Raw genomic sequence first — 19,206 nt, forward strand, 5'->3', positions numbered from 1 at the left:
TCACAGATTTTCTTTTAAAGCAAGTTTACTTGTTAAACATATGATTTTGACTCAAAGGTTGCATATTTCATCCTGCGCTAGAGATAAAGTGTCTGCATTTCTTAACGATCTCCCTGCGGCACCACTCAACTTTGTAACATATACGTGAAAAGTGTCTGTCACTGTGAATTTGTGTCACACAGCTATATTTGTATTCCCGATGGGATTGAAATGTGCATCTGTAAGGAAAGCGTATTATGTTTCTCCTTCTCACATACTCTTTGAGGCCTGGTTCATGCTTTGTACATAATAGTAATATTTGTTGAGTGAATCTCATGCTAGAGGATATGAACTTTTTTTTTTTTTAAGATTTTATTTATTTATTTGACAGAGAGAGACACAGCGAGAGCAGGAACACAAGCAGGGGAAGTGGGAGAGGGAGAAGCAGGCTTCCCGCGGAGCAGGGAACCCGATGCGGGACTCGATCCCAGGACCCCGGGATCATGACCTGAGCCGAAGGCAGACGCTTAACGACTGAGCCACCCAGGCGCCCCATTTATTTTTATATTCATTTCATCAAATATGTATTGAGCACTTACTAATTGCTAGGAGCTGAGCAGAGCAGTGGAAGTGCAGTGGCGAACAACCAGAAAAAGCTCTGAATCACAGATTTTTTAGCCTAGTGGGGAATACAAGTAGTAAATAAGGAATTATGGTAAAATGGTGGTCACTGAAATCAAAGAGAACTTGGCCTCCAAAGCAGGGGAAGCTCTGGGAGGAAGTAATGGTGAGGCTGGGATCTGTGGAATATGCAGATGTCAGTAGGTAAAGGGGAAGAAGAGGAGGCATGGGGAAAGGAGGTTCCAGAAAACAGCATGTGCAAAGTCCCAGAGATTTCTCAGTGACACTTTATCAACTATTGGCTAAATTCTTACCTTGTGTTTCAGTGCTTTTCCCAACTTGTCCTCAGTCTGTTTTTCCTACCTCAGCTCCCATCCACGAGGGATCCGTTACCATATCCTGAGTATGATACATTTCCTCATAGTCCCACGTTGCTGCCTGTATCTTGCGTTCCTTTTCTTTTCCTGATGAACACTCACCTTTCAATATCCAGACAAGATGTGTCACCTTCTCTACCAACTGGTCAGGCTTCAGTCCCGAAGATTTGTTGTTTCTTCCTCTGGGGGCCCATAGAATGTTAAGTATCAGTTATCATTTACCTTAATCATTGGCTTATGTCCTTCTCACCCTAGACTAGAAGCTCCTTGAGGGTCAGCCTTCAACTCACCTGTGCTGTGCTCTTCTGGTCAGTCCCCGGTAGCTGCTCCAGGCACATTTAGCTGATGCTCTGAGATGTGACTTGTGGTTGCCTGGGCAGACTTTGGTGTTCATTTTCCTACCCTTCTAGAACGTGCAATGTAGCAAATAGTTAAGAACGAGGTCTGGGGTGCTAGACTACCTGGATTCAATCCCGGCTGGAGCAGTTATCAATTGTATAATCTTGAGAAGTTGCCTAAATTTTCTGGGTTTTATCTACTCAGCTGTAACATTGTATTAATAATAGTACCTTCTCTTTGGAGTTTATGAAGAATAAATAGCTGAGTGCATGCAGAGAACATAAATCTGTTCATGGTACATAATAAGGATTCAATAAATGTTAGCCATGGTATCGTTCCATTAGTGTTTTCCTTTTCAAATGCAAATTTCTACTGGTTGTTGTGGGTGCCTTCCCAGACACTGGTAGCTGCCTTTTCCTTTGTGTTGAATGACTGAGTGTCCTTCAAGTAGAGCCCCTCAGCCTGCCAGCACTGGGCATCTCCCCCATTCCCTTTGGAGAGCTCACCCATTCAGTGGCTTCAGCAGCAACTCTGCTCTCTTCTCTCCTGCAGTCTTGTCCCATGCTGGGCTCTGGGGTCCTGTCTCTACCTGCCTGTTCAGCATCTTGTCTTAAGCTTCTGTCTCTCTTCTTAATTTCCAGTGTGCCCAAAGTGCAAATTTCCATCATAAACTAAGATCCTCTTCTACTTTGTACATCAGAGGTGCATCTGTTAGTCATCTTTTAGTCATTTAAATGTAATTTTTTGAGGTCATCTTTGACTTATCTGTCATGACCGGCTGGATGCCAAATCATAGATGTATTTTCATAAATATCTTTCTGATCCATCTTCCTCCTCTTCACTCCTTTTCCCCCTCCCATTTCTTGATTGTTGCAGTAGGATTTGTTATTATTCCTGTATATTATCTTATTTTTCAGGTGTATCTTTAAATTATTTAAATATATTTGAATTTTTTCCATGTGTCCCTAGCTCAAAAACTTACAGGGCACAGCATATTCTCCTTCCTCTTCCTAAATAGGGTTGCTTTGGTCTAAACTTGCCCGTTTATTTATCAGCATTACCAGAGCATGGACTTTGGCAGATATGGGTTTAAGTGCCAGTTTTACTGTATCCTGGCCGTATGATATTGGGCAAGTGGATTGAACTCTCTGGGGCTCAGTTGCCTCATATTTAAAGTGTGGATAATGAGTGGTGCCTGGTGGCCCTTGATTTTGGCTCGGGTCATGATCTCAGGGTCGTGATCTTGAGCCTCGCAACGGGCTCTGTGCTCTTCTCCTTCTGCGCCCCGCCCCCCAAAAAAAAGAAGAGAAGAGGGGGATAAGTGTGGCTAATGAGAGCTCCCTTGTAGAGTTGCTTTAGGAATTAGATACAACGTAGAATACCCCTCCTGCCGCATAGTATGCCCTCAGTGAGTGGGCGTCACGTCTAGTAGGAATAGTGGTAGTTGTAGGAGAGAGAAGAAACAGACAATTACGGTACGACTGGAGACATGCTGTGTCACAGGAACAGAGTACTGTGAAAAACCAGGCCGGTGATGGGGAACCAATTCCAGAAAGAACTCTCTCCTAGTGTTTTTTGGAAGGGTACAAAGAACTTTCAAGGCGATGGGACCCTTGAGCTGAGTCTGGAAGCGTAGGTGGGATAGTCATCCAGTGTCTGCTGGAAGATTGATCAATCCATACATGTCCTAAAGTATACCTTAGAAACTTTTGTGTGTGTCCAGTAAACCCTGCCAGGATGTTTTCAGATGACAGTGTTGGCAGATTATCCCTTTTTCTTTAGTCTATAATAACTCAAGGAGACCCCTTCCTAGACAGCTGATATTCCCCTTCTTGTAAGTTTTCTTTTTTTTTTTTTAAAGATTTTATTTATTTATTTGACAGAGAGAGACACAGCGAGAGAGGGAACACAAGCAGGGGGAGTGGGAGAGGGAGAAGCAGGCTTCCCGCTGAGCCGGGAGCCCGATGTGGGACTCGATCCCAGGACCCCGGGATCATGGCCTGAGCCGAAGGCAGTCGCTTAACCAACTGAGCCACCCAGGTGCCCTGCTTGTAAGTTTTCTGATCTCGAAGGTACAGAAGAATGTTTAACAGAGAGGAGCACAGTAAGCATTAATCTGCAGATTGCACAAGGGGTTATGGCTCCTGCAGAAGCCCAGTCTGATGCCCTTCAGATCTCTGATGGAAAGGCGTCTCTTCCTGTCCCCCCACCCCCACAATTTTTTCTTCCTGGAACCCAAGTTCTCCCTCTGCTCTTGGCTACATTCTCAGTCCCCCTTCATGTCCCTGGCTCCTGATGAATCCCTGCTGGGGTCTTCTTCACTGATCGTCCAGGTGACTGGTCACTTGCCAAGCCTCTTGGGGAGCATAAGGAAAGCCCTTTAGCTCTTCTTGAAGCGGCTGCTGCTTCTCCATCTCTTCAAACGGGAACCAGAGCAACTGGAATATTACAAAACCAGTTACTGCAAGGAGAAAGACAAATCTCTTTATCCAGAGCTCTGCCACAAAATGTTTGGCTAAATCCCCCTACTGGAGGGAGGACTGATATCCAGCCAATGAACCCCACAGATAAACCAGACTATATATTACTGGTTTTCTATATAACATCTGCCCCAAAACTTAATGGCTTGAACAACAATGTATCATTATTAGATCTCACAATTCTGTGCATCAGGAATTTGGGCTCGGCTAAAGTCTCTTGATGATGTTTAGCTGGAGACTGGACTAGCCTGGAGGGTCCAAGGCAATTTATCACATGCATGGCACCTTGGTGAGGTCATTTGGAAAGCTGGGCTCAGCTGGGCTCTTCTCCCTGTCCACGTGGTCCCAGGTCTTTATATATGATCTCATATTAATACATGTTAGATTTCTTACATGACAGCTCATGACTCTGAGAAACCAAGAGTCCTCTTAAAAATTAGTCTTGGGACTGGCATATAATACTTCCTCATGAACTCTTGGTCACAGCAGTCAAAAGGCAGCCCAGATCCACGGGAAGGGGCAGACTCTCCACCTATGGATGGGAAGTGTCAAAGAACTCATGGCCATCTTTAATCCAACACAATTAAAACCTCTTACAAAAACTGAGATATTTTACACATAAGAAAACAGACCCAAAGACACCAAATGATTTGTCAAATGTTGGAAGGAATATCCGTGAAAGAGTTGAAACTCTTTGCCAAAGGCAAAATTCCCCCTTGTAACTAATAAATTTACTGATGCAGTGGAGCTCTTTATCCCCTTAGTCCAAAGTCCTGAAGACCATTAGCTTGTGTTTTGTGAATTAGGAATTGTGGGGGGAAAAATCTGTGGTGAAAGGTTTGTTTTCCTGATTCCATTGCAGTACTTGGGTCTTAGCAGGCAGGTGCTACTTCATCTCTTCTCGCTTGTGGTTTAATGTTTCTTTCTTTAGTTGATCTTGATTAGACATTTGGTCTCAGTGACCATCTAGGATGTTGTCTTTGATCATTTCAGGTAGGAGGACTGGGCCTGGATTAAGTCCATAAGAGAATACTACGCATAATCAAATTCATTGCTTGCAATGGTCTCAATGTTTCCATTCACCTTTAGGGACCAACTCATCTTTAGGGACCAACTCATTCACCATTTTGTTTCTTATAACTGACTACTAGGAGAGATATTGAACCAGGTGACTTCCATTTTATTAAATAATTTAAAGCCCCTGATTCCAAAATGAATTTGAATCTATTTGAATTCATATATCAATATATATCCATCCATATATATATACATATATATATCCTCTGATTGTTTACATATCTATGTATACTTATATATACTTACATGCTTAGATATTAGATATATACATAGAAGATCAGAAGGAATAGAGGTAAAAATAATAACTATTATTTATTAATCTTTATGTGCCAGGAAAACATTAAAACATTATTTCATCAGTTCTCACCATCAATCAGGGAGGTGGACACAATGTTTCCCATATTACACATGAGGAAACTGGATCATGGAGACGTCACATAACTGATCCTGAGACCACAGAGCTAATAAATGGTTAAGGCAGGGAGACTTGATACCCAGATCAAGACATAAAGTTGACTGCTAAAATCACCTCTAATTCTGAGAATCTAAGGTTCCAAGTTATTCTCCTTGCTCCTTCTGCTTTCCCTGTGGCTGGATGGCAGGAAGTGAGGGGGAAGAATTTTCCTTAATTGCAGGACGAGTGGGGAAGAGATTAGCATGGAGCCTAAAATACATGACTGTCTTCTAAGAGTTGCCAAAGTAAATTGTGTCCCCAGAGACATTTAAAAGCAGTTTGATCACACATGTACACATGGCTGCAGTTAGGGAAGCTGGTGGCTGGTCTATCAAAGGGGATTTTAATGGAGTTTTATAAGCAATAGTTTGAAATGTTTTTGCATGAGACATTTCTTTGCAAAAACCCATGCCACATCTTAGTTAATCCGGGCCATCTGGAACCTCACTTGTCACTTGAACATTCATTTAACCACTTTATAAAAGTTTTCTGATTAAAGAGGAATGGGACTTGTCCAAAGGAAGTCTAGAGAACAGATCTTGCAGATAAGTCTATTCCTGAGATGAGACAAAACTGCTTTCCCTGATGAAACACTGTCCACCCAGCTTATGAACCAACAATCCTTTCTCTTGAATTTGTTGTAATTCGGCTTCTTTAGCGGAGCATGTAGCAATGTTGACTGCAATGGACATTTTCCGGTTCAAAGAACTTTTGGTGACTCATCCTGGCATAGCATGCAAGAACCTCTGAGACTGTGGTTCTCAGAGTCCCCAAACCACCACCAGCAGCGTCACCCAGGACCATAACAGAAATGCGAATTCTTGGACCCCGTTCCAGATCTTCCAGCAACCTGTTTCAGCAAACCCTCCAGGTGATTCTGTTGCATGCTACAGTTTGAGAACCACTGCCCTTCAGCCGGCCTTTTTAGACGTATTTTTTTCTACTTCCTTACAAACACTCTGTGGTCCAGCTAACTTGTACTCTTTTTAAGTTTATAAGGCTATGTAGATACATGGATATAGATTTATGGATTTATTATATATAATTTCTGTCTCCTGGCCTTTGTCCATGCTGTTTATAGTACATGGATTACACTTTCTCCTCTACCATCTTTCCCCTGGCTCTGGTGTCCACCTTAAAAGACACTTGTTGGAGAAAACCTTTCCATCCCTCTACTAAACAGGACCCTTACATCCCAAAAACTTGGTCCCACATTGTAATGGAATTTATTTTAAATGGTAATGACTAAGGGTTTGTTATTTATTCAACCCATTCTGTGAACATCCACTCTATCTAGCATTGTAGGAGGCATTGGGGATATAACGGTAAATGAGGCAAACATTTCTGGAACTTATAAATCAGGTAAGGTGGACTTTTCTCACCTCCTGTCATAGATCTTAGCTCTTTGAGGGAGTGCAGGTGTCTTGTACTGCTGGGTATCCCCCAGGCTGTACTAAGTTATGGTGAGCAGGATGGAAAGCAATGTACTGGTCTTCTCTGGTCTGTAGAGAATGCACTGGAGTCTTGTGCTGTCATCCACACTTGTGACATCTACACTTAGGAGGTAATGGCACACTGTAGCATATGCCAAGGACATGGAGCCCCTGCTCTTGGTGCGCTCACCTCCTCTAAAGCAAGCTTTCTCAACCTTACCACTGTGGATGTTGTAAATTAGATGGTTCTTTGTTGGGGAGTGCAGGGCTGTCTTGTCCATGGTGAGACTTGTAGCATCGCTGACCTCTACCCGCTGGTTGCCAATAACATCATCCTTCCCAGTTGTGACAACAACTAATGTCTCCAGGCATTGCCAAGTACCCCCTTGGTGAGCAAAATCAACCTGGGTTGAATCCAACTGGGTATATGTTTCCTACAGAAAATAAGACTTCAGAAAAATGTAAAAGCTCTCCTTAGGTGTCTGTAGGACCACTATGCAGAAAAAGAATTCGAGACAGAAATGTTTAATTGAGCCAGAGGTTAAAGCTGGAGGTGGCAGAGAATCAACTGTGGAAGGAACTTTCTTAACTTCAGGGTAGTCTTAAGTTTAGAAAGTAGGGCAGTGGGCTGTGGTGAATTCACAGTCCCTCGTACATTCAGACAGGCCTGGATACACTTCATTTTTTAGAGGATTTGGGGTTTTCAGGATTCTGAGGATCCTACAAGTTCTGAGATTCAGCGTTTTGATTGTTTCTAAAGTGGCTTTTAAAGAATTAGAATAATCCCTTGGGGACTTAGGGAAGGTGGCAGAGTGAAGTGATAGTGATGAAGTTGACGTTCTGGCCCTTGAGTTAAACTGCCTGGACTAGATCCCAGCTCAGCTCTTACCTTGGGCACATTCTGAGATTTCTGTGTGTTTGTTTCCTCATCTATATAATGGGTGTCTTCATAGTTCCTGTCTCAAGAGTAGTTGTGAGGACTAAATGAGATAATACAGGGAGAGCCCTTGGTAAGTAAATGTATAGTAACTATTAAGTCAGCTACTTCTGCCTAGTGGTGTTGTTATGTGTGTTTTGGGGGCAGTTCATGAAAGGATAAATATTTTTGTTATTTGCAGGGGTAATATAATTCAAATATAGGAATTAAAAAGCAATCATGACAGGTAACAGTCAAGTTATTAGATTTCTGTTTGGTCCCTGATCAGTAGACAAAGGTTAGAATTTTTAAGGAAACTCCATTAGTCAATTAACACTCGGACTCAATTTTTATTAATCATTTTATTCAGTGATGTTTATCTTCACCTACTTAATTTAGATTCTTGACTGCAGACTTCAAAAGGATGTTTATTTTTCTCGATTCATGGCTAGAAAGCAAAGATTCAAAAGCTATCAGGAAGGATAGAAGCATATACTGTGGCTTATTCAGGGCACCTGCCTCAAGAGTGCCAAAGCCTGGGTAAGAATGTTGAGCCCATCAGTCAAGTGGCTGGTATGATCTGAGCTCCAAATAAAAGCCTCATATTTTCTACTCCATGGCACTTAAAAATCAAATTTTGTCTATCATAAGACAGCATCAGGCTGAATATGATGTAGAGGGGAAGATTCAAGTCCAACAGATATCTAGACAAAATTTGGTATTTTTCTTATTCATCCTTACATATCCCTTGCAACTTAGCCAATACAATTTAAATAAAAATAAAATTCTTCTTTTCCTTTTACTGATTGCTGATTTTTAAAGTAGGAGATAAAGGACTTTTCTCAGGCTTACCCAACCACCCCACATCATGCAAGAGTAACTTTCTACAACTATCTGTGCAAGAGACCACGGATGCATCCCACCTGAGCCCCTGTGGAATGAGCTGTCCAAGCAACTTTCTTTCAGGCATCCATTGTCCAGCATACTGACTGCATAGGTCAAATGGGGAAAAGATCGGTAAAATGTGTATGACATCCACAGTATCCCCCTTGAAGTTGAACTGCAAAAGGAAATCTGCCACCACTATTTACTTCTCTGTGGCAGGAGCTCCTAGTAACCAAGGGTAATGCAAATAAAGTGAGAACATTGGACCAGCAGACCATGGAGAGATCATTTTTTTAAAAAAATAAATCTAATTAACTATTTTTTATTGAAGCATAGTTGAAATACAATATTATATTACTTTTAGATGTATAACATAGTGACTTGAAACTTACATTATGAAATGATCACCACAATAATTCTGGTTATTCCAACCATATATTCCAATATGTGGTTATTCCAATATTATTGACCATATTCTCTATGCTGTACTTTACATTCCCATGCCTTATTTTTTTTATAATTGGAAGTTTGTATCCCTTAATCTTCTTCACCTATTTTGCCCATCCTTTCACCCACTTTGAACATGAGGAGATTTTATTGTGCACAGGATATTCATCATGCAATTCATCAGGCGATCATCCTGGCCAAGCAAGACTTAGAAAGACTTTCACAAAAATGTTCTGAGCACCAATATAACTATATATTCTAAAGTCTTCTTCTGTAAATTCTTTTGTCTTCCCAACATGACCCTCTAAATATCTGTATCCACATATGAAAGTTTAAAGACTCTTTGCAGCTAAGATATCCTGCTTCCTCAAACTTATCTCTTGTCCCACAAGTTCCTTAGTTTTGCCTTGTCTTTTGAACTTTTGGATTTCTGTAACATTGGAGATCCAACCAAAATTCCTGAAATCTTGTCTTCACTTAACATCTGTTCCAACCTCAAAAATCATAAATTATACAGCAAAGATAGGGAAACATCCGTTCTTCACTTAGCCCTCAATCACCTTCTTTGGGATGGTAGATGAAGGGCTGTTATAACTTTGAGCTATGATTTGAAAGTATATTGAATCAAAGATAGTCTTGCCTAGAACAAAGTATCTATGAAGGACATGTCTGACATTCAAAACCATTTTTACTGAGGCAGAAAACTTTGCTGGCAAGAGACTGACTTTAGCCAACTTTGTTAGTTTGCTGGAGCTGTCATAACGAGTACCACAAACTGGGTGCTTGGAGCAGGATATGTGTTGTCTCACAGTTCTGGAAGCTAGAAGTCACGGTGTCAGCAAAGCCATGCTTCCTCTGAAACCTGTAGGGGAAGGATTTTTCCTTGGTTCTTCTTAGCTTTCGGTGGTTTGCTGGCAGTCTTTGGTGTTCCTTGGCCTGCAGAGTCATCATTCCAATCCTCCATCTCTGAGCGTATCTGAATCTGTGTCCAAATTTCCCTTTTCCTAAGGACATCAGCCATATTGGATCAAGGCCCACACTAATGGCCTTATTTTTATTTTATTACCTCTGTGAAGACTCTGTATCCAAATAAGGTTATATTCCAAGGGCCTGAGGGTTAGAACTTCAACATACCTGTTAGGAAAGGGAGAGGGGACATAACTCAATCTGTGACACCAGCTTAAACAAAAAAGGAATTTATTGGAAAGGTATGTGGTGACTTACTTAATTGAAGGAAAAGTTGAAGCAAGAAGACCTAAAAAGGCAAGAGCATGGTTGCCCAACGATCCAAGAAGCAGGCAGGACCTACTCCCAGCCCCACTAGAAGGCTGCTGTATCAAGGGACCTCCACTGACTTCCCCATCTTTGCATCACTCCACATGGCATTCAGAGTCCCAGGAGAAAGTCTGATTGGGTCACTACGTGGCCGGAAAAGTTGGGAGCGCCATCATTTCCTCTCCCAACAACACGAAAGCAACAGAGAAGAGATAATTCCCAAAGGCTTTGGGATGCTATTACCAAAAGAAAGGATGAAGGATGCTAAATGGATAAAACCAAATGTCTAATTTAGACCCTCTAGCAGGAAATGAGGAAGGAGCACAATTTGAGACTAAAAAATATTTTCATATACTCCAAATTCATGATTAATTCTATGTACATAATAAAACCCTGATGATTATTAATACAGCCATTCAGAAAAATTTGTCATTCTGATATGATTTGCCTTTCTTATAAGTCAAGATCATGGAGGGAATTCCAGCTAATCATGATTCTTTTACTGCACTCCCTTTAGTTATGTTTTGCTATTGTATCAGCTTTATAGATAGAGAAAATGGGTTCCCCAAGTGAGCCTTTCTCCCATTCTTTGGTCTGTTGTTCCTTGTACTCCAATCCAGGTCAGGACACCCGCTTGTGTTGCTGGCCACAGGAAGCCTCCTGGCATGTTATGGTCAGCTGCTCCCTGATGCCTTGGAGGGAAATGTATAATTCTCCCCTCTCAGCTCCTGAGGCACCCACTTCTCATGTTCCGACACTGAGGGGGCTCTCCTTATTCCACCCTCTTTCCCAACTCATCCTACCACCACCTCTTCAAAGAACATAGCCATTGTTATGTTAGTTATGCTTTGAATTAAGAAAAGAAAAGAAGAGGTGGGAAAAATTAAAGCAGATTGCATAAAACGAGGGATATATGGGGGTGTCTCATCATTAAATGGTATAAAATCTTAAAGAATAGACTTATCACCCAGGCTTTCTGTTTGCACTTATTCTTTGACACTTCCAAAGACAAATAGCTGATAGGTCTACTGGAGTATTTTGCCTGTTGTCAAATTCCCTGAATTGCTGGGCATGGGAGTGGTGATCTCCAAGACTAGAAAAACATACAAGAAGCAGTCTGGGAGTTAGAGACCAGATCACTGAGCGGAGCAGGTTGCATCTCTATTTGGAGGAAAGAAGAAAGCTAATACATTGGCAGAACATGGACTCAAAAACTGGTAAGCAGTGAGTCCCATGAGGGAGAGCAGACCCAGATAAATGAGGGCGAGGTGGTCTCTACCAGTAGGTAGGACACGATGGAGCAGGGAATATTTGAAACTACATTCTTGGCATCAAAGAAACAATTAAATGGCCTAGTCCAGAAGTAATGCATGTCAACCCTGTTTACAACTCCTTGGCCAGACCAGTCACTTGGCTCCGTCCAACCACAGTGAGGCCAGGAAGTACATGTGCCCAGAAGGGGGAGCTGGACATATTTAGCAAGCAGCTGCAATGACTTCCACTTGTGAAAATACAAACTCCTTCCCCAACAGACTCTGATTCAGGAGATCCTTGGAATCTGCATTTTAAATAGGCCTCCTCAGGTGAGTCTGATGCAGGGGAGAAGAGTGGAGTCTCTGGAACACTGACTTAGAACTTCACCTCAGGATAGCCAGATGACCAAGAGGATGGGGGCAAATCTGAGATCCAGTTCTTAGAGCTCAGATGTAGGGCCAAACCTGGGAGACTTCACCTTGTTATCAAAGGGGGCCACAGATGCCTGGACGCTGTAGTCCAGAGGGCTGGACAGAAGATTCCGAAGTGCCCAGGCATGAAGGTAAGTGTTGGAACCACGCCTGAGACAGAGCAGACCCCCAGGTGTGTATCAAGATTCTCAGCAACAGGGAGAGGAAGAGAGATGTGGGGCCAACTCCAACAGTGACTCTCAGATGTGATCTAAGGTTGATATTTATGTCTGCAGAACTCATGGGCCAATATCACATCTCCTTATGTAATTCCTTGTTTCTTTCCTCTGTCCTTTCCTGGTGTCATCTTCCCTTCCTCTATTACCCACTTTCTCTGCTTTCCCCCCATTATTTTCTCTTTTATTCCTTGTTTATTTTTCTTCTTTACTCCCCGCTCCGATTTTCCTCTTTCCCAATATTTCCTCTTCTTACACCCCTTCTCCTCTCTGCTCCTTCTCCACTCTTCTTTCTCCTCAATCATTCTTCCCTCTTTCTCCCTCTCATTCCTCCTTTCCCATGGCACCCACGCCTTCTATTCTCTCTCCAGGTATTATGCCATCTGCTGTCAGCCTCTGGTCTATAGGAACAAGATGACCCCTCTGCGCATCGCATTAATGCTGGGAGGCTGCTGGGTCATCCCTATGTTTATCTCTTTTCTCCCTATAATGCAAGGCTGGAATAATATTGGCATAATTGATTTGGTGAGTACCTCTGCAGACCCTGCTGGTTTACTCTCTGATGAAGTTTATTTGCTTGGGATTCTAAATAAACAAATAATATCAGGTTGGGTGGCTATTCTAAGAAAGATTCTGATAGTGGTTGGAGTGACAGCAGTAACAACAAAAAAAATGCAAGCTAACATTTTGGAATGTTTGCTGTATGCCAGAAAGGATGCTCAGACTTTACATAGAATCCTGAAAACATCCTTCTCTCATCTCATCCAGATGGGAAAAGGAAGGCGCAAAAGGGTGAAATAACATGCCCAGTAAATAGCAGAACAGGTACTCAAAGCTTAGCGTTCAGACTACAGAGCCTGAGGTATGTGAGGTGCCCCAAGTGGCCTTCACCTTATCTCATGGCTTCCAGTGACCAGCAGAAAACATGTCACATGGGTGGAGGCTTCCAGAAAATGAAGAGAACTCTGGGCTGGGAGTTGAGAGAACTGGACCGTGAGCCCAGCTCTGTCCCTGACCCTGAAGGACTGCAATGAGAAGGTGCATTGGTCTTCAGTGGAGGAGTGTGTCTTGCAGGGGTGTCGGAGAGCAGCATGTGTGCCAGGCATTTGCCGGCCCCTGTCCAGGTGATCTTCAAGAGTCTTCCGGCTCTGACACACTATGTTGATAGTACCAAAGTTGCAGTGAAGATCAAAAGTTATGGTGGGGTTCACCTGCAGTGAAATCTATTCCCTAAGGTGGTTGTCAGGCAGTCACTTTGCAACGGGGACCATGTTGAGGTAGGAAGGGGACTGGAGATGAGAGATTGAGAGCAGGCTCCAGCCCAACAAGACCAGTTAGAGTAGGAGCTGCCTGTTCTTCTCTCCACCACATTCCCAGCCCCTAATCTTGCCTTGTTCTTTGTCCAGGAAAGGATATCCAAGCCAAGGCTGGGCCAGGATTTGCATGTGGTATGTCAGAACAAGAGTTCCTTGGGCTTCTGAAAGAAATGCTGGGGACAAAGGAGTGGAGAAGTAAAAGGGGATTCATACCAGGGAGACTGTATGGATATTTTCTTGAATCCTATCCTTCTTCTTTCCAACTTCCAATTTCACCATTCTCAAGGGAAATGAAATTCAAGTTTCCGACGACCAGCAGAGTAATAATTATGACCAACCAATGTTGAACACTTACTGTTTGCCGAGTCCAGGTTCACGTAATCATCATTTCTGTGAAACCTCACTCAGGCCTCACAACAATGCCATGAGGTTGATCTTATCATTGCCGTCAGGAAACGGAGCATGAGAGAGCTTAAGTTATTAGCTAACGTCAGATTGGCAGGGAGTGGTGGTGACTCTGGCTAAACCCAGGCTTGCTGCATTCCAGAGTCTATGCTCTTAATCTCTGTGCTAAACTTAGACTCCCTAACGGAGAAGACATTTGGAAGCATAAGCTTTTGTGCATGGGCACTTTTAAAAAGAGTGCAGCAGTCTTACCTTTGGATATAGAGTTTCTAAGGGAAATTAATTAGAGAATGGAGTTGCTGTCCATTTGTGGAGGGACATAGAGGCATCCCCTCTCTACTTCATGCACCTGGGGAATGGGGCATCTGCTTGCTGTGAACATGCCTAGTATTTGCTCCGTGGTGCTGTGATGGCCTTGCATCTTTCCACTCATCTGCACATTGAATTGGCCTAGAGAGACGCTAGCACAACCCATGTGTTCACAATACAGAGGCAGTTGATTCTCACCAGTCGCAGTAAGTACGTTCTATAAAGTTGCCACCAGCGCCAAATTAGCAAATACTCTTTGCTCCTAGGAGAAATACAGGGTTAGGTTCCTGCAGGTTCTGGTCACAATATTTTCATCACCTAGTCAATACATAATATATGCTGCTTGTGAGAGAGGCCCATGAAATGTAAGGTGACAGGTTGATATAAAATAATATATATATTATCATACATATAATAATATATAATATGCAAACATTGATCAGAAGAAAGCTGGTGTAGCTGTACTGTTATCAGTGATAAAATACATTTAAGGCAAGTCATACTGCTCGAGGTAAAGAGAAATATTTCATTATGAGAAAAAGGTCAATTCAATAGGAAGGTATACTATAATCTTATAATATGCTATGAGATAGGACACTAACTAACACACAAATAAAATACCATACGTGTGTATCATATGTTATTCATACATTTGTTCATGTGTATAGTCACACTGGATGAGGGCTGACCTCAGACAGGGAGGTGTCATTGGATTATACAGCTCTCTTCAGCCAAGGGCTATTCCTAGGCAGGGCTGATAACTCAGAGCTGTCAGCAGACAGAGTTTATAGTAGGGAGAAAAGTCTTTCAATCTTTAAAAGAGATTCAGTGCATCACAGTATCTAATACTAGTGAGGCTTATTCCAGCAATGCAACACAATCACTGTAATTCACCATATTAATAAAAGAAAGAGGGAAAACCCACATGATCATCTCTTTACTGCCAAAAATTCATTAACAAAATTCGTTATCCATGATTTTAAAAAATTCTCATCAAACTAAAAATAGAAGAGAGCATCCATAAAAAACTTCCAGCAAGTATCATACTTCATAGTAAAATATTGAAACTCCCCTCCTAGAACTGAGAATGTAAAATGGTGTCCACTATTACCTCTTCTATTTAGGATTACACTGGAGGTCTTATCAAGTTCAATAATGCAAGAAAAATGGGATTAAGATTGGAAAGGATGAAGTGAAATTTTTATTATTTGGAGATCAGATGGGTACTTACGAAGAAAAGTAATAAGAATCTAGAGACGAAATATTAATAACAATTTAACAGAGTTGCTGGATACATTGCCATACAAAAATTTTTCACCGAATTCTGCATACCAACAACAAACAATTAGGATTAAGGACTTTAAGGTTGTACCATTTGCAATAGGATAGCAAGTCAAATGCTTAGGAATAAATCTGACAAAAGATGTGCAAAACATTTACAGAAAAAAAATTGTAAAATATTACTGAAATACATTTTAAAAGATTTAAGTAAAGGAAAGAATTGCCATGTTTGTGAAATGGAAGGCTTACCATGGGAAGGAAGTCCGTTTTCCTCAATCATTCTACTCTATCTCCAATCAAAATCCCCAAAGATCTGTATGGAAATTGATAAGCTAATTCTAAATTTTATATAGGAAATGCTGAGATGTAAGAACAGTCTTGAAGGAGACGGGCCACAGTTCAAAGATTTTTACTACCAGATATATTGTGTGCAGGCAGAGGGGGAAGGGAGGAGACGCTAACTCAGCTCTCAGTTGGGTACAGAGATTGAAGAATGATTTTGTCCCTATGTTATTTCTCCTCTTCCCTGGGGCCTTCAACCCCTTGTGCAGAGACAGTCCCTCTGCCCCCCAGGATGCAATCATATTCCTTTCTACCTTCATGGTTCTATGCGCTATAGGCTTATTAGGAAAAGAGAACTTGGCTGATAAACCTTCTTCTCTCTTTCCTCCTCTTTTTCCTCTTGTGTTTTCCCCTTCCTTGTTCCCCTCCTTTTCTTTCTGCCTTCCAATCCCTCCTTTGCTTTTTCATCCTTTTTCTTTTCTCACAATTTTCCTCCTTCCCCTCCTGCTTCTTTCTCTTCACTTTTTCCTTCCCATTCTCCCTTCTTTCCTCATTTATTCTCTCCCTCCAACTCTCAGATAGAAAAAAGGAAGTTCAACCAGAACTCTAACTCTACGTACTGTATCTTCATGGTCAACAAGCCCTACGCCATCACCTGCTCTGTGGTGGCCTTCTACATCCCATTTCTCCTCATGGTGCTGGCCTATTACCGCATCTACGTCACAGCGAAGGAGCATGCCCACCAGATCCAGATGTTACAACGGGCAGGAGCCTCCTCAGAAGGCAGGTCCCAGCCAGCCGACCAGCACAGCACTCATCGCATGAGGACAGAGACCAAAGCAGCCAAGACCCTGTGCATCATCATGGGTTGCTTCTGCCTCTGCTGGGCTCCATTCTTTGTCACCAATATCGTGGATCCATTCATAGACTACACCGTTCCTGGACAGGTGTGGACCGCTTTCCTCTGGCTTGGTTACATCAACTCTGGGTTGAACCCCTTTCTCTACGCCTTCTTGAATAAGTCTTTTAGACGTGCCTTCCTCATCATCCTCTGCTGTGATGATGAGCGCTACCGAAGACCCTCCATTCTGGGCCAGACTGTCCCCTGTTCAACCACAACCATTAATGGATCCACACATGTGCTAAGGTGAGTGCTTAGGGGCTTGATAGATTTTGTTTATTTGCATGACTCGGAACGGGTACCCCTCCAGTGTTTTGTTTCCAGGGGGTTGTTCTTGAAAACCTGTGCAGTGTTTACAAAGAATAAAGAAAATTCTACTCTCTGGTCATGAAATAGAATAGTGGATAAGGACTCAGGCTCTGGGGGAGACTGGCCTTTATTCAAATCTAGCCTCCACAGTTCTGTGACCTTGGGCAAGTCGTTTAACCACTCTGAACTTCAATTTCATTTTTTAAAAAACTGAGATCCCAATCACAGTATCTGCATCACAGGGTTTTTGTGAGGATCAAATTAGCTAATGTGTGTAGAGCACATAGTAGAGATCCCAACACCTAGTAAGCACGTAGCAAATATTATCCATTATTATTTATAGGTAGTAGTTAAAAGCATGGGCTTTAAGGTAAAATAGACTCTACTTTGACTCTCATTGCCACTACTAACCATTTGTATAATCTCTCTTGGTTTTATTTTACTCAACTGTAAAAAAAAAAAAGGAATAACATCCATCTCATAGGGCTTTTGTGACAGCTAGAGATGATGTATTTTTTTAGGGCCTGACACATAGTAAGTACTCATAATTCTCCTAACAATGTTATTAATATGATTAGTAGGAGGAGGAGGAGTAACATATGGCCTGATACCCAAGATGGCCACAAAATAACGTGATAAATGAAATAAATAGGATAAATGTGCAACAGTAATACCATATGATAAATGATATAATGGAGGTATGGATAATCAAGAAAGGGAATCTGAGGAGGAAAAAAGCTGATTTGGCTTAAGAAAATCAGGAAAGGCCTCAGAGGACAGCATTTTTTAAGAATTTGAGACTTGGAGGAGAGATCAAGGAAGCCATTCTAGCAAATTGAGCAGCATGAGGAAAGAAATGGAATGTGAAAGTGCATGGGAAGGTCAAGTGGTTTACCCAAGGTCACCTGGGTTGATGGAGGTGGGAGTAACTTTGGAGCTGGATGTTCAGTGAGCAGTCATGATGCCTCTCTCTAAACCCTGAGAATTTTCTGGCTCCCTTGGGCTAGAGTCATTCTCAGCCAGGGAAAAACCATGTGTTATATAAGTACATTCATCCTGTAGCAAAGATAAATTGTCAACAGCCTTTTTTTCTTTGCCTCAAGATGCACAGGAATTTCTAAAAAGTTCCTTCTTTGACACAAGCATTTAGTTTTTCTGATGACAGTATTCAGCTGTCCTGGCAGCTGAAAATTGGGGAATTTTCATTTGCATGTGTAAAAAAAGAAAAGAGAAAATAGGGTCTGCAGTGAAATGTAAACACTTTGCCTCAGAGACTGCTCAGAAGCCTGAATTCAATTTACTGCTACTAGTGTGGGCAGACTTGTAGTTAAAGCCTAGTCTGGTGTTGAGATTCCAACCGGTGGGAGGGCCTCCAAGACCACTCCTGTAGGCTGGCGTTCTCTCCTGATTATTGGGCCTTAAGCGAGGGTCCTAGGAAGAATCCAGCCATAAAGTGTGTGTGCAGGAACTTCTGTGTGGGGGCCTAAAAGCTGTCTGAATTAGCAGTTGCCTGAGTCCAGGCGGTCAACAGCTCTCAGAGGATGCTTTAACAGTGCCTTTGCCAAGTCAGATGTTTAGAACCAGAGGGACATTTTCCCCCATAGAAACAGTCACAGAAAGTGTTTGGGGGCTTCAGGGGCAACCCAAGAGACCCATTTCACTGACACGGTATTTTCTCCCTGCTGCATTTGGGAACCTGCAGTGCGTTGTAAAGCGGAGATGGTAATTTCGAGGCGGCTTGTGGATGTACTCTCCATACTTCAGTTTTTGTATTTCTGCATGAGGTAATGAAAAGTGCAGGAAGTTGGTCTGAGATACTGTTCCGGGGCAGGTGAGGAATCTTTTATGCATGGGGGAGCCGACACAGAGAAGACTGCAGCCTGAATCCGCTACAGTGTAAGCTTTGCAAGGACAGGAATCTTGCCTGTTTCATTCACTGCTTCATACGAGATACCCAGTATGTTGCCTGATGTACAATAGGAACTTACACTCTTGATGAATAAATTAATAAAGCATACAGTTAATTCTCTAGATCTATTGTATGAGCACCACTTAAGAACAATGTATGTTTTTCTTAAAAATCCTGTAAGCAGGACATCAACAAATTCAGATGGATTCAAGAAATATAAAACCTAAACAATCAAAAGTAAAATCAGCTTTTATCCTGTTGATCTTACCCTTCACCTCAGAGACAATTAAAACTAGTCTGGTGATTTTTTA

The 19,206-nt window shown here is 42.1% G+C and overlaps 1 protein-coding gene across 1 annotated transcript in view; it reads left to right on the forward strand.

Moving 5' to 3' along the window:
- Positions 1-19,206, forward strand: part of HTR4 (5-hydroxytryptamine receptor 4) — an 89,557-nt gene that overhangs the window by 19,995 nt on the left and 50,356 nt on the right. Inside the window, exons 4-5 of the mRNA XM_021695446.1 lie at positions 12,555-12,708; positions 16,355-16,923. Of these exons, the coding sequence (XP_021551121.1) occupies positions 12,555-12,708; positions 16,355-16,923 (723 nt within the window). The remainder of the gene's footprint in view (positions 1-12,554; positions 12,709-16,354; positions 16,924-19,206) is intronic.

This window comes from Neomonachus schauinslandi, chromosome 7 (genome assembly GCF_002201575.2).
Source record: "Neomonachus schauinslandi chromosome 7, ASM220157v2, whole genome shotgun sequence".
Lineage (NCBI taxonomy): Eukaryota > Metazoa > Chordata > Mammalia > Carnivora > Phocidae > Neomonachus > Neomonachus schauinslandi.